This window comes from Anopheles funestus, chromosome 3RL (genome assembly GCF_943734845.2).
Source record: "Anopheles funestus chromosome 3RL, idAnoFuneDA-416_04, whole genome shotgun sequence".
NCBI classification, from domain to species: domain Eukaryota; kingdom Metazoa; phylum Arthropoda; class Insecta; order Diptera; family Culicidae; genus Anopheles; species Anopheles funestus.
This window is the reverse complement of record NC_064599.1, coordinates 68259034-68275088: the sequence shown is the minus strand read 5'-3', so window position 1 is coordinate 68275088 and position 16055 is coordinate 68259034. Positions and strand designations below refer to the sequence as shown.

The window sequence follows — 16055 nt, the reverse complement described above, 5'->3', positions numbered from 1 at the left end:
GTTACCTCGGCCATACGGAATTGCCCCCGTATCGTTGAGTGTTGTGGATCTAATCGGGTTCCAAAAAATCGATACTTTTACCCTCGGGGTGGTTAAAGTAAAATGGAGAAGAAAAAAAAAATCCAAATGTCCAGCCTAATGTCCTGCCATTGCTAATGGTTCACAATGAAACAAAAAAGCAAGCAAAACACACTTATTAATGCATATGGGGTGTATTAGATCATGTTTTAAGTATTGCCGGGGTAGATTACGTCGTCGCGCCAAAAGCAAACCATCATTCAACACATGGAAGTAAGGGCAACGCTAGAAAAACTCTCCCTTCAGCGGGTGAGTGTTTGTGTACCGGGGTGGGTAAAAAAAACAGGCTTTTGGACGCGATGCGGGCCCACACCACTACAAAGGCAAACGCACCTGCTTTCGTCATTATCATCGTGGCTTTGTTCTCCATCGTTACCTTTCGCGCGCGCGCGCGTTCGCACCCCCGTCGCTGGACGGCCATCGCATTGTTCAGCACTGACTTGACCAACAGGTAGCCACACACCAACGACCATGTTGTATATGGTCGCTGGTATAGCATGGCTGCTGGCGTGACGGTTTGAGATGGACCCCAAAACGTTATGTTTCCGAGTGCTAGTGCATAGTGCTCAAATGCAATTAATCAGTTTGGTAAACGCTTTTATTTCTATTTTGTTACTTTTATATTAGGGTTTGAGTAAATTTTTAACTTTTTCATCTAGTTGATAATTTTGTTCTTGTTTTTTCTTCCAATTTTCGTGTTCCAATTTTACTTTCTTAATATTTTTCATCATTTCATTGTATTATATTGTGTTGTTTTATTAAGGATTATTATCTTATCATATAATTAGATTTATATGTTTTTAGTTCATTTTTATTTGTAGTTCTCATTAACATTCTTTAAGCTTATTTTTGTAATATCTTGTATATATTCTCAAAGAAATACTTAGTTTTATAAATGTTTTGGCTATAAGTTGCAATTGAAGTTTTTGTTTATCCTTTTGTTATTTTTGTCCGTTTTATATACTTTGGTACAAAATTGCGCAGCATCACTACCACTAGCTAGATGTATTGGCCTGCGGGGCCAGCCTCGAATCACCAGGGTGCAGCACAAATCCACTGCGAACGACGGACACAAAGAGAAAGGCAAATCATCACAACCATGGCACATAAGCGTATATACGAAAACGCACACGAAACCAGACGTGGAATAATATGCCGAGACGAGATTGGCTTTTGAATGCAACATTTCGCGCTACACGAGGTTCATGTTTCGAACTAGCAAAAGTCAAGTCAGCAGTAAAAGAATCCATCGAAAGGGGGGAAAAGAACAAAACACAAACATAAAAAAAAACATTACATCGCCATCGGCCTTCTAGCAGCGATCTTGCAGGCTCGCTCTAGTACAGCCATCTTGCGATCTTCGATCAGCAGGCTCGATTTATGATCAGATCCACAGCTCCACCATACACACCATCCCGCCACCCTGACCGGTTTTGCTGGCGTTGGGACCAATCCTTCGTCTTCACTGTGTACTTTTACTTCGCTCATTTCGTTGGGGTTGACTATGAGGCTAACCTTTTCGTATGTTTAGACTTGCAGCAACAACTGGAGCCCAAAAACAGGTTTTCCAGCAAGAAGCTCCCTCGTGTTAAGAAACAACCCCAATACGTCGCGAGATAACCTCTTCCATGAGGCCGTGTTTTTCATGATTTTACTGGAGTTTGCCTCCAAGACTCTATGTGTATGTGTGTGTGTGTGCGCGTATGTCCATGTGCATTCGTTACATGACAAACGTCCCGAAGAGTGACCAAACAATTCATTTTCGACCGTTACCAAGTTTGGGCTTTTTGGGGGCTTCAGCCGGTTTCGGGTCGCTTCAGTCCCGGTCCCTGTGCAACCACAAAAAAACTTTATGTTTTCTTTATGCTTGAGCTGCTTCCGAAGATCGGGAGGGAACCAAGCGGATCGGTTTGCGGAAGAACTTTCAGAACAGACGTAGAGAACAGGCAATAACAGACCTCAAGATGCACGGACCGGCTAGTCCGGACCGGTGGAGTCCGATGGGCCGTTTACAAGAAGAAAAAGGAGACGAGAAAAACATGATCCAAAGAGAGGTCAAACTGGGAGGTTGTTAGAAAGGTGTGGAGCCGTTTCTTTTTGCCAGAGCATAAGAAACAGACGGGAAAAGCAAAGAGCGCTTTGTTCTTTGACTTCGCTGTCAAAATAAGTCCAGACTACATGCACAAAAAAGAAACTCCTCATACTCCAGTCGTGGAGCAGCACGAAACGGAAAGCATAAAGCAATACGAAATGAAGTCACCATTTCGGTTGTTTTTTTTGCTTCTTATTATACCATCAACAAAATAAAAAAACAACATAAAAAAGCAACCATGCAAAGGGAAAAAAGGCACATTGAAACAAGGGTCCAAAGCTGAATCTTTCGTGAGTGACCACCGTTTGCGATGGCGAATCGGAAAACTACGGTACCGTGCCCGGATTTGAGCAACGTACCAGATTTCGTTTATTTTCACTGCTTCATTTTCGCATTTGAGCTAAAACAATTAAATTCCTATTCTACGACGTATGCCGTTGCGGACTCGAAATGTTGACGTCCCTGGACGCTAACGAAACTAACCCAAAAAATAATGTTTCGCCGAGTGGTGGTATTTTATGGATTGTGTTTGTGTTTGGGGTAAAGAGGGCAGAGAGAATGTTCTTTACACACTAGCTTTGATTTGCCAAGTTAACCTACAAACGGTATTTGAATTTTGTGACCTGCCGCTATAGGGAATAGCATTAATACAGGGTTCGTTTCGATGGGTCCTTCCACAAGCACTCCTTGTAACTTTAATTAATTTTTGTATTTTTTATTTTTATATTTAAAATCTCTACTACATTAAATCGATTTTAGTTTGCTTTGAGTTTATTAGTGAATAAAGTTTATTTCTTACGCGAAGATTTCACAAGTTGTCTGCCCCTGCTTCACAGCGTTACGAAGCGTTACGCGACGAAAAGGCTTTTTACCAAATTGTTTGCGCAGGCTTATTTGCACTATGGGTAATAGCACTGCATTTCCTTTTATTATTATTTTTGAATCTAAATGTGTTAATTGCACTAAAAAATATTCTTATGATGATTATTGCTTTATTTACGTATGATCATAATCATAATCTTAAGCATAATCATAATAATTATAAGCATAATCAAAAATATCTTCTTCTCTTCTTGGCTTAACGACCTGTAAGGTCATGCTACAGGGGGACGGTGAGGATGGGATTTGACACCCGGTCCTGTAGTGTGCAGCCCGCGTTGTTTAACACATACACCACCATGTCTCTGAAATAATCATAATTAAGATAATTAGTTTTTTCTTTACGCAGGGACAGCCAGCCCGTATGTCTTGACATAAATACATAAAAAAACACACAAAAACACACAAAAGCTCAGCAAAAAAAAAATACTTTTAAACAATTCCTATGTTGTACGCATTATAAAAATCAGTTTTGAACATTATAATAATTTTCAAAGCTACACCAGGAAGAGGATATAATATTTTTTGAATCAAAGAAAACAAAACACATGTTAATTTATCAAATAAATTTAAATCAATAACATTTTATTGAGACATATGTAAACAAGATCGTTAATCATAAAACAAGGTGGTGCTCAAAATGAATTCCTATTCTTCGTCAATTTACGCTGCGTAGTAAGAGAGCTGCGGCGGGTGTTCTAGTTGTAGGTACTGACTTTTAGTCGCGTCTCTTCACTTCCCTCCGGATGGCGCGCTTTGCAGATCAGCATCTTACCATCGTCGGCCGGCTTGAGACGATAGGTAAGCGTTTGCTGTACCGTGTTGCCTCGGATGTTCCGACTGATAAACGGTGCTGAAAGACCTTCGTAAATCAGTTGATCATCTGTGTGGGATAAAGATGAACAATGGAATATCATTTTACGACCTATTCCGACTGGTTTAATGTAAAGAAAGGCTCGTTACTTACTGAGGAACCACAAGAATCCTGCTGGTGGATTGCCATCCTTCGAGACGCACTGTACTACCAGATTGCTTCCTGCCTTGAATGCTCCATTACGTTGCGCAACTTCACTGGAAACGATCAGCTGTGGAGCTCTGGGCTTAATCAGCTCTGTAAGGGCTTCCTTTTGCGGTTCTTGTTTTTCATTAGTGTACACTTCAAAATAAAGATGTTAAAACCATGTTTAAATACACCCGCAAAAAAGCATTCCGTGCGGTTAAGTACCTTTCTTCAACTTGATCGGCAAACTAGTTTCCATAAATCCACCCGGATAGGCAGAATGTTCGGCACGGCATGTCACCTGCTTCCGGTTATCTTCAACAGCAATCGCACGTCGATAGATTTGCTGAACAGTGGTGCGTCGGTTAGCAGTTTCGGAGAACTCCGCACCAACATCGTCCGTCAGCTTCACACCGTCAAGATACCATGACAGCTTAGCGCCCGGCCATCCGTTACGGGAGACGCACTTCATGGTGACCTTCTTGCCGAACTCAAATTCACCGTTACGACTGTCAACGTTGCTCGCTAGCTCGATCTTCGGTGGCTCGGGTGCAACTGCTTTGGGGAGGGAGTAAAGAAATGTAGACACCAAGAAGTTATAGTAACGTCTGTCGAAATGTCACGACCATCGCATTGATGGGCTTGGTGCAATCGGTAGCAACCTTCACCTGAGACCGATATGTCGATCTGGCCCTTGTACGTCTGACCCTTTACGGACACGGTGCATTCAAACGGTCCATCGTGAGTAGGTTTGATTGTATCGATCGTGATACCACAGGATCCCTTGCTCCAGCCAAGTCCGTAAAATTTAATGCCCTCAACCGGCGCGGGCAGTTTGTCACTGGCAGCAAACGGCGCTGGAGCTCCAGGAACTTTTACTCTGAAAATATTATTTCGAGAATAGAATTGTAGAATTAGTACAACTCCTCCGAGGACTCTCGTAGCGCTTAGACGTACATGCAAAAATCCATGGGCTCTTCAACAAGACACAACAAGTTCACATTTTGTTGTCCTTCTGCCACGGTCACTTGTCCGGATGGTTCCGTTATCACCTGTATTGCATGGTTGCATCTAAAAAATGCACTTAGAACCACAGCAAACACTGCAACACGCTTCATTTCGATGCACAGTTGTTTTTACGTTTCTGAATTAGCACGAGAATTCGCTTTGCCTACTGATAGTCAAACTCGAAATCTCTTTGCCAAAAAAGTTCACGAACACCTCCTGCAACACCGAACCGCTGAACTGAACTGAGCTTCTGAATGGTCGCACCGCGAGCTTTTAAATTCTGGCTCCCAAATCGAAAAACGCCACACGTCATTAAGATCGCCACAGTTCCGGATCAGATCTTCATCGTTTCATCTTCTCCGGTGGCGATGACCGGTTTCACTAAACGTTTACCAGAAGGAACTTCATACTATCTTCGGTCTGGTGCCTCTTGCCAGCAGCAGCGGGCAGATTAGATGGTGTTAATTACGCTACATTCGGACGGTCCTCACCGAAGGAGAGGTAACATTGATGAATGTTGGCAAAATTCCGTCCCGCTGGTGCATATTAATTTGATCAATTTTTCTCTACCCGTACCTCCCGGATTCGAAACCGGTGGCATGGCTACTCGTAGTCGTTGTCTAATGTCAATCTTGTTGACAATCGACGACATTAAAATACGTGTGTAAACAAAGCGCCATCTGAATCAGCATCGGAATTGAAAAGAAATAAATGTTTTAGTAAAGCACCAGACCTTACTGATTTCCTTTGGTTTTAGCCACCGTCCGTCTCAAACTGTCTTGTAATTCCGTACGGTCTTCCTTCTTTTGTAGCGATCGGGTCGTTTTCTCGTTAATTATTTGTTTTGGTTTGCTTGTTTGGAACCGGTTGTGCGATGTCGCCGATTTCCATCGACTCCCTTCCACCCCAAAATCCTCCCACTTCCCCTCATTTGATATGGATTGGGGTGGAATTTAAATTTCGGCAATCTAAAGTTCTAACGAGTCCCATAAAGGCTGTGTTTTTATGGTGCTATAGACCCACGATTCTCGTGCCGGAAGGGCCGTGAAACGGTTTTGTTGGGATTGCCATGCCAATAGGAGGGAAGAGAGGAAGGTGGGGGTTGGGGGGGCTCTATATGCGGTACTGGTGGTGGAGTTTTCAGATTTTTATTTCAAACAGCTGGGCTTGCGTGCTGGAAGGATTCGCGAAGATTCCAACGCAGGGGAATACGCAAACGTGCTAAAACTGCTTTCCAACGCATCCTTCAACCGGTGGCGGTGGACGGAAGGAAGTATTTTTTATCGTTTTATGGTACCGGTGGTCCGGGTCGATTGCATCGATCGGTGCTGATCGTTAGATGGGCGAAATGCTACCGGTCGGTACCTTCGGTCGCTGCCGTTGTTAAAGCAAAATGGTACGCTTGGCGGCAGTTTTGAACCACACACAAGTGACCGCTTTAGAGGTGTTTGTTTGCGTGTGTTTTTTTTTCACTCTCAAGCAAGGCCGATTAAATTCAATCTCACCAATGATGCTAACGTTTTGTGGTAGTATAATGTTTACCCCCGTTACGGGTACGCAGGGGTTTCATTTCTAATTCTGACCTCTTCTTAATGGATCGACCAACAGAATTCTTTTCCGTGGACAAAAGAAGTCAAAAGAGAACGATTGGAGCGGTATGATAGCAAAGAATCGATTGCCAATGATTATGACATCATTTGCTGCATAAAGTGCCGCGATGTAGTGGAACTACATTTGGTTCAAAATTTATCTTTCAGTGTTGTTATCGTTATTTATGCATGTTGTTTAAAGGTCATGTCATCAAAGATCAAATCGTTCTTTTTTTGAATGTACAGTTTTAAAATTCAATCTATTAAAATGAAATTCTTTGCCGCACATTTTTATGAGAAGCGAATAAGGAATGTGCAATGAGGCAATAAAAAAAAGTGTATTTGTATTCGCCCAGTGAAAGATTTTCACTTAATTTACTGTTTCATTTACTCATAAATTAATTTAAGGAAAAATATTAGCAAACCCTAAATCAACCATATCGTACATGTCAAATGATTGATAATTTAACCATAATTTTAACCTAAATTACCAGATAATTTATTAGTCAGTTATGGATGAATTTAAATATTTGTCTGTTGAGAATATTCTACACAAACGTTAATGGGTTTGACACCTCTGAACTTGGTATAGACTATCTTTTCGTTATACGCCTGATAGGTATGCAATCAGCACCACATATATTTTTCATGAGGGATATTTATAACATTCCCGGTCATCGATGTGCTTAATTTAAATAAATATTTATCTTTAGTCGTACAGTTTAAGCGCTAATTTGAATGAACCGTTTATTAGTTATATTTATTTTCCTTTAATACGATTGGAAATAAAAATACTTTCTTTTTAAAATGTATACCACATAACACATACTTTATGTCGGTTTCCGTTGATACTGTTCTGGTTGCCCTGCGTCACCATTGTACATTGTGATCAATTTATTAGATTCATTAAAGCATTTGTTTTTGCCTAGTGAGTAGTGAAATAAATAATGTTTCCATTTTGACACATCTAGCTTTGCGCTCTGCTGCCGTATTGAAATGCTTTACACCGGTCGTCTTAAATGCGTCTCCATTCAATAATCACGCTCGCTTGGTTGGTGAGGTTTCCCATCACTCGTTAGGTCACTTTGTCACACATACGCGCACACACACACGCACACATACACATCCAGTTCTGGAACAGTTCATTTTGGCTTAGCGCTTTCCATTGCCCTGTGGCACTTATTCTAGTTAAAATCATAAGAGAATCGTTGAAAAGAATTTTGGTAAACCACTCGGCACGGATCATATATAGATAGTTTGCTTTATAGTGGCGATGAATCTTATGCACACATCACACACACAAAAAAATACTTTTGCTGAAGGAACTATCGGTTCGGGGTTTTTGCATATTTTACAAATCGACAAGTACGAATCGTACGCACGGGTTCTGGTTCAGCGGTCAGGGGGCTGGTACACCTGGCCGATGAGAATATTTCCGTACAGGATCTCCGATTTTACCCATAACACCGTACCGTAGCCTACTGTACAAAGGCCCCTTCACCAAGCAAACCCATCCTGGTGGGAAATATTCTCAAACGGGCCACGCACAGCCACCCCAAAAAGCTTCGGATCCGAACGATCGAACCAATGCTACTCGACTAGGACTATTGGGAGCAATGTGGAATTCACAACAGACGTGTAGCCATCACGGAGCAGAAGAAGGTCCAGACGCTTATCAGCCAGAAGGTAGATCCGTTGCTGTCATCGTGGTAGTTGTAGTCATCGTTCCGGTTCTCGACCGTACCCACATCGTCCACCCGCACCGCCTTGATGATGTACGTCTGCGTACCGAGCATGTTCGTTGCCTCGAGCGTGTACAGCGTCGCTCGCTCCTTCGAACAATCGTTGTTTTTCAGCAACACCCTGTACTCGCCGTTAGCCTGCAAGGAATGCAGAAAACGATACATCCGATCCGCAACGGTAAAGGGGTTTAAGGTAAAGGTGACCAACTGTGTGGCCGTGTTCTTACCGATGTTGGACGAGGAATGTACGCCTGGTAGATGTCCATCGATTCGCCCTCCTTTATCAGCCGCCCATTGACCGTCCATCGGGTGATGGGTTGCGGGTTGGCACGGATGGTAATGTTGACCGTTGCACTTCCGCTTGCCGGCAGCTCATCGATGTGGATGTGTGGTATCTCTTCCGGTGCGACTGTTTGCGTGTGTGGGTTTTGTACCGGAAGGAAGGGTGGAAAAAGCAAAATGAAACATAATTCAGGGAAAACACACACGCCAGCACGCTCGAGTATGTTCGATGGAATTGAAGTCAACAGATATGCTGTTCGTAAATTTCTCGCAAACTGAATCTAGCGCAGTCAGCTGGGATGGGGTTTCCGTTTCGCCCAAGGTTCCAAGGTTCCGTGTAAAGTACATCTTGTACGAGGTTTTGCTAGCGGCAAGATCAAACGACATGTGTAGGAATAATCAGCCACACAAAACGGCTCTTTGTCCGTTTCATTAAAAGCCCATGTAAACTTTGACAAGGTACGATAAGTAGCGCCCCGTTCCGTAGTTCTGACAAACTCGCTACAGCATCAGATCGCAATGCTGTGCGAAACGTTGTTGCGAACCCGACGAACGGCAAATGAATATTTCATACAGCATCGTGAAAACGTTACATCAAAAGGGCTACCTTTCATAAAATGGTTTAGTTTTGCAGCTGAGTAAATAATTCCTACCAGCAATTAGCCGTCACAGTGCATGATTCCTTAGCAAAAAGTTTTGTAATTTAAAATCTCACAATTAACGCAACTATTCGATATTTCCGCTGTTCGAATGTGTTCCGTTTATTGGAACAGCGGAAGATATACTCAGCAAGATAAAGGTTTCTTACCGAAAGGAATACAAGGCCGTGCAACAAATAAGCCATAATAATTTTCGTCCAAATTTCCATATCTACCATCATGGACGGTGGGAGAAAGCATTCATTTCTTGTTTTACTACACCAAGCTCTTGTTGATTCCATGCTCCAACAGGGGAAGATTGCTAAACAGTTTCATTGGAATTCATTCCATGATGTTTATAGTGCCCGGTTTTTTTTGTTGCAGCCCATCGTAAAACCATGTTTTCTTCCAAGTCCTAGGTTCCTTCTGGTTTTGTTGTTTGCCGAATATTCAGGAGTATACTTCTTTATTGACCTCCAAGTTTCGTACGACTTGCCAAGCGAAAGAGTTTCCAGAATATGGGACGGTCTTTGGGTGTTGTATCCACGAAAAAAAGAGATTGAAAAAGGAAAATATTTGTGCGCTGTAAAAGAACCGGATTTGGGTGAAAAAAGCTCCAAAAAGCTCATCTCCAGGACCAAACGAAATCTTCGCATTTGATGTGATTTTGGAATTGAGAAGAATTGTTTTCCTACAATCGATGGTTTTATTAAGAAAACTAAATGTATTCTTTGTCTACCAGATACAAATGTTTCGGAGAAAATCTTCATTAGTGATGTAATTTCCCCAATGTAGCAGTCTGCAATTCTTTACCAAATTTTTCTAAACGTTCTTAGACGACCCTTACTTAACTTGAACAAAGCACATGCTGATTAATAATCTTATCATCCAAGGAATTATCGATGACCAATTCAATACCCAAAACGAACCGGTGTTTCCCATGACATGTGTGGAGCTAGTTCATATCTCTTCTCATGCGATCAACAAAATAGCAGTGACTCATTTAGCTTCAGATAGGTCCAAAATTCTTCCTCATCAATATTCCACGGAGAATACTTACATTTTACGTTTAGTGGAAAGGATGACCGTTGCTCGGTTTTGAATGTCGGATGATTGACCACACACTCTAGCACCATGCCATTCTCTTTCGGTGTAACGTACAGGTTCACTTCCTGCTGGATAGATTGTAGATTTTTCTGATCCTGCACTTCGCTAGTGATTTGGGCCGGTTTGAGTAGACTCGCGTCGACCGGTTTGCCGTTCAGGTACCAGGTTAGGTTGGACACCGGTAAACCGAACTTTGAGTTGCATCTCGCCTTCAGCATCTGGTTCGCCCGTATACCACCGTCGACGAGATCCGTGTACTTGGAGATCTTTAGATCCGTTGGACGTGGTGTAACGTATTGCCGTACCTCGATCGCTTCCTCATATTGTTCACCAGCGATCGTGAGTATGCAGACAAATTTACCGAACCGATCGCTAGTAACCGTAGACAACCGTACGCCGCACTCACCGCGGGAACCGTCTCCGATACGTTTGACGCCACTGGGTAAGCTGCCACCACTGGGTAAGATATCGATAGTGTCGGCAAACGGACCGGGAAGCCGAATTTGACACCCGTCAATAGGTTTGTCCGACTTGCACAGTAGATCAACGTTACGATCATACAGTGAGTGGTACGATGGTGACGAGGGCACGGTTTCGACATGTTGAGACTGTACTGGAGCTAGTAGACCTGCGACGATGGGAAGGTAAGAAACGAAGAAGTAAATGAGAATGGTACGAGTCAAAACGGGAGGAAGGTGTTGCCGTAATTGAGTAAATATTGATTTTTCTCAACCCTCGGCGAACCATTCAAGGGCTAGTGTGTTCACCGGTTCTGGTTAATGCCTACATTTATGAAGTGGTGTCTATTGTTACAATAATTATATTGGGGCCAGCGCGAAGGTCATCAGACATCCGTTTGTGTTCCCGTTTCTTCAAGTGACTGTCGGGGTGTACGAAATCATACACCACCCTCGGGATGATCTCAACCGACTGGTATGAGACCCTTGTATGCACCCTGACTTTGAGTTGGTTACACTCGTTTCTTATCTAGATCGAGACTCTCCGCACCCAAGTTTACCAAATTTGGAATTTAACCAACCAGCGCACAGCTGAGCAATGGTTAACAAAAGGTAAATGCAAATAGCAAAGTATGGATTATGACTAAGCGTACATGTTGCGCGTGACGGGAATGCCATATATTAAATTATCCAGATTACGTTAAGTTTGTACGCTAGAAGTTAGGATATGTTTTCGCATAAATGTTTGCGTTTTGATGAAGCTTTAATATTGATTTCATTTATCTTTTTTTTTGAAAATTTCTCAGGAGAGCCTAGTTACATACAAGGTTTATAAATTTGTTTACTCAATTTCTTTGTTTGGTATTTTTCACTGATATTCAAAGGATTCTTAAAATCTTTATAAGACTTCAAACTTTTCAATTTTCTATTTTTATTTTGGGTTTTTATTAAAGTTTAGAGTTAAGTCCAAGTTCTGAAACTTAAACTTATGTATTTTAGTATTAACTAAAAAAATATTAAAATTTAATGTTTAACAGTCCATTGCTTTGAATCACGAATCACAATCGGAAAGAGCATGATTCTTTGTTCTATAAATAAATGTATGTTCCTGCCAATTACCTCACCAATAACTCAATATCTGTTCATTTAACTAAGATGGTATTCTCCAGATTCGCTTCAACACTCATCTGGCCCGTAAACGACAAGTAAATAGAGCTTCTTGCACATGGTTTTCGGGGTTTAATTTCCCGTCGAATTCGTGAACCGGATGAAAAGAAAACTCCCAGCTAGAGGAAATAAACAAATCCTCAATTGATGGTTTTGCTCTGCCTGTTGCTATCTGTATTGATTCATTCTTAGACGCGTGTAGCAATTGCAAGTTTACTTCAACCAATAAACAAGGCCGTTTCTTAGTCACATCTTATATCCAAGATAATATTCCACCCAAATTGGGTGTTAAGAATCGGTGGTTCAAATTCGTAAGTGTACCAAAAAGTATATGTGTTTCAATCATTTTGGATGTATTTGCGGCGTAAAAATGAAGCAGCTAGCGTTCACTTGTGTGTGCTTCGTTTGAATTTATCTTTCTCAATCTGGTGGTTGTTTTGCCTTGCCAGATGCTTCTATTTAGACGTGTTATGCGTTACGAAGGATAGAGAAAGAGAGTTAGCTTATCGTTTTGCAAACCACAGCCCATATGTTTCTAATGAACGCACAGTGCAAAATTAAATGATTTATTACTATGCGGCACATTGTAGCGGCGCACACAAAATGTGAAACGAAAAGATTGAAAGTGAGAAATGATCCAACAAAAAAAAGCAGCAGGAGCCGGTGGTTATACATAACGACCACTTGAACACGAACGCTTTAGGAAGCTATATTTGGCAAATCGATTTGAATGTTTAAAAAAAGTGACGCACACATCGTGACTCGTTTAAAACGCTTTTGAAGGATTTTTTGTGTGTGTTTCATTTTGACCAACCGTCAAAACCGTCTTGTCCAAAACGGTAAAATGCGTTTAAAAAAGGTGACCAGCATCGAAAATTCAAACAGCAAAAGGTTTCAACGCACTAGCACTAGACATGTATTTATGTATTCCGAACATGGTTTGCGCAGTGATAAGAAAGCAAAGATAGCACCCTTGTTCGAAACAAATGGCGTTGAATCATAAAATTAAACTACGTCTTTGGCGCTCCAGTCCCTACATCAATTGTGAGTGTGTGTTTTCGAAGGCAGATTTCATGGCTAATGGGGAAATGTGAGTTAGCACAGCTGTTTCAGTGAGGCAACGTGAGTAAAGACAAGGAATGTGGTTGAGATGACGCGAAACCTCACCCATTTAAATGGATCGCGCATCGTTATGTGGGCGTTACATACGATGGTCTGGTATATTGCCTTCAGTTGATAGAAGTTTATCAAAAGATGCATCTTCCATTGGTTTAATATGATAATTACATGGTGGCGGTACGGGAGACGTTAATGAAGATGGTTGATGAACTAGAATAATTATTGTCACACAACGATTACATGTGGTTTAATTAATTTGATTTTCTTTTTACTTCTGAGGAGATGGAGTAAAATAAGTAATAAAAATAATACCAAAAATAGTACGCCGTGTTTAGGTGTACAAAGGTCAGTGGTTGCCAACCTGAAGCCCATTAATTAAAGTATCGTTTTCTTGAAACAATTAAAATAAATCTTCTGTTCGTTTCTGTTTGTATAATGTCTTTCAAATTTAAATTTTAAATTTTCCGGAAATCTTCTTTTGTGGCACTACCACCTCAAGAGGTCTTGATCTTGATGTTAATTGATTTTCTTGACTTTATTTAGCCCGGTCTAGCCCGGAGTTTGGTACCGATGGGATTCAATTGCCGGACCTGTCGTGTAAAAACCGGCGTCACTATCATCTCAACCACCCGGAAGTCCCGGAAATATCAGAAGTGAAAAAAGAAATATTTTAATGTACATAATAAATGTTCTAATTTGTTAGAGCAATATCTTTATTAAAAAAAAATATTTCAAAAATATTCTATGTGCGTGCTTCTTGTAGCATGACAAATGAATTACATGCCTTGTAACGTGTAACGTAATGTGTGTAACGTAATATATAGGTTATTCAGATAATGTATCGTAACTGATAACGTAGTTATTCGTTACAATTGTACTGCACATTTCGAACAGAAAGGAACTTTTGAAATTAAATTGTATTTATTTCCTTTTTCATAACGCCAAATCAATGGCAAATTCATTGATATCAGAAGAAATGTTTTGCACTTATCGCAATATAAAGATAACATGACAAAAGATAACAATTAATTAAAAAAATATCACCACGATATATTGGAAGAATTTAGAGTCATAGGTGCACAATGCGGTACGGATTTCGAACACAGGTAGATGTTGAAATAAATAAAAATGATTAGGAATCGTCTGAGTCGTTTGGTAAACGGAAATGAGTGTTTTCTTATCAATTTATAAAAAAAAACACTCACACCTGTGGAGGAAATGGTAAGATATGACACACACGGTAGCTGTTTCCCGAGAGTTTGTGTGAAGAAATATGTATGATGAAGACGCCATCGGAATGCACGTTAATCAGTATCGTTCGTAGAAGTGTCAACGCCGGCATGATGCCGTGTGGTTAAATTTAGAAATACATTCCGAAAGAAAGTAAATCCTCCTCCATCGGTTGCGGCACAGCTTTGAGGAAGATTACGCTCGAGAGAACGATGAAAGTGAAATGTTCGGTTTCAGCATTTGGGTTTTAGCATTAGCACAAAACGCAAAGAAATAAGCAAAATAAAAGAAAACACATTCTCGATATGTTATTGACGGCATTTCGCCTGAAGGAAGCGAAAGAGGCCGGTCTCGTAGCTGGTTCGGGCAGGTTCTCAAGGTTAGTGTTGGATGTGTTTCATTTTTTTTTCTTTTTGTGCTGTTGTTGCCAACTTCTCAAGTTGCACCACCAACATGGCAATAACAATGCAGCGAACGCTAACAAAAGAGGGCCGGTTGAACTGGTTTGTATGTTTAACGGTTCAACCGGTTGATTTTTGATGAAGATTCCAGCCGGGCATGATAACTGATATGTGAAGAGGTGTGTTCGAATCTCTTATGTAGACGTTTTATTGCACTTACTGTAACACGAACAAAACGCCACTAGAAGGGCAAAGTTTTTGTAATGCTTATTCCTCATCCTTGATGCTTGATTGGTTTTTGTGCCGGTGGGTTGGACGGAAGGTACAGATGACACCGTTGGCTGCTGCTGGACACAATCGAAGATGCACGCGCACTCCTTCCAGATAGTGCAAGATAACAAACAGTAACCGATATTGTTTTTCGTATCACGTACAACGTCGCGGGTGGTGTGTTTTTTTATTTGTCTTTAAAATTTTCACGCTTTTACGCACAACGCAAAGAGAGCGAGAGAGAGAGTACACACGTGCACGCGCCCCACACAAGCACAAAAAAAAAACAAATGGCGAACAGACACGTTGGTTTTATCGAGACCCGGTGCCAGTATGGTTGGTGCCTGCCAGCTAGCCGATGTTGTCGAACGAAACTGAACAGCGGAATCGATCCGGTACGGGCTATAACCGGTGAAACTAGGATCGTTGTGATGAGCGTGAGTAGCGCTGCTTTCGCAATTCCTCATGCAAGCTCACTAGGCGCGAACTCACGAAACGCGCGTTCGTCGGTCGCTCTCTTGCGCTAACACTCTGCGGCCTTAATGCATCTCGCAAAACGGCGTATACACTCTTCAGTTAGCATATGCTTCGCCGTTCGGTACGCGTGACTGTATTCAGGCAGCTGTGGCGTGAAAAGTAAACACATCACAGACAGCCTGAGTCTCGAAGTACCTGCTGTTATTACGCGGTTGTGATGTAGCTGTCTTGCGAACACACTGAAGGCACTGATAAGACGCTAGTGACGGATGCAGCCGTACAGTGACCGGTCTGTGGAGTGACTAATGTGTTACTACGCTTACACGAGATACTACCACTACGTGAGCACTGGACTTTGGTGCGTTGGCTGCAAAGCAAACAGAACTATGGCACCCTGATGGCACTATGCGTCCGCCGTGCTGAGTTTTTTGGTTAAATATTACTAAACATTACTTTTTTGTTCATTATTATTATTTAACTTGTTATGGAAATTAAGAAGACTACAACCCTCATTCAAT

General features: G+C 41.6%; 3 protein-coding genes across 9 annotated transcripts in view; 1 reads left to right on the top strand and 2 right to left on the bottom strand.

Annotated features, from left to right (window-relative positions):
- Nucleotides 1–16055, top strand: part of LOC125769015 (uncharacterized) — a 257007-nt gene that overhangs the window by 170215 nt on the left and 70737 nt on the right. The gene's annotated exons all lie outside the window — the stretch shown is intronic.
- Nucleotides 3605–7247, bottom strand: LOC125769030 (nephrin-like). Of its 4 annotated transcripts, none has more exons than XM_049437428.1 (5): nt 5007–7247; nt 4712–4929; nt 4275–4607; nt 4017–4205; nt 3605–3932 (listed from the first exon to the last, which is right to left on the bottom strand). In XM_049437428.1, exons 1-5 carry the CDS (start codon nt 5165–5167, stop codon nt 3748–3750), a joined length of 1086 nt encoding a protein of 361 aa, XP_049293385.1. In that variant the 5' UTR covers nt 5168–7247; the 3' UTR covers nt 3605–3747. The 4 variants fall into 4 exon arrangements, with proteins under 4 accessions (XP_049293385.1, XP_049293386.1, XP_049293387.1 ...); XM_049437429.1 differs by having other exon boundaries at nt 4275–4604; XM_049437430.1 differs by having other exon boundaries at nt 4718–4929.
- Nucleotides 7486–16039, bottom strand: LOC125769028 (fasciclin-3-like). Its single transcript, XM_049437426.1, has 4 exons — nt 15011–16039; nt 10369–11043; nt 8616–8797; nt 7486–8526 (listed from the first exon to the last, which is right to left on the bottom strand). Exons 1-4 carry the CDS (start codon nt 15066–15068, stop codon nt 8272–8274), a joined length of 1170 nt encoding a protein of 389 aa, XP_049293383.1. The 5' UTR covers nt 15069–16039; the 3' UTR covers nt 7486–8271.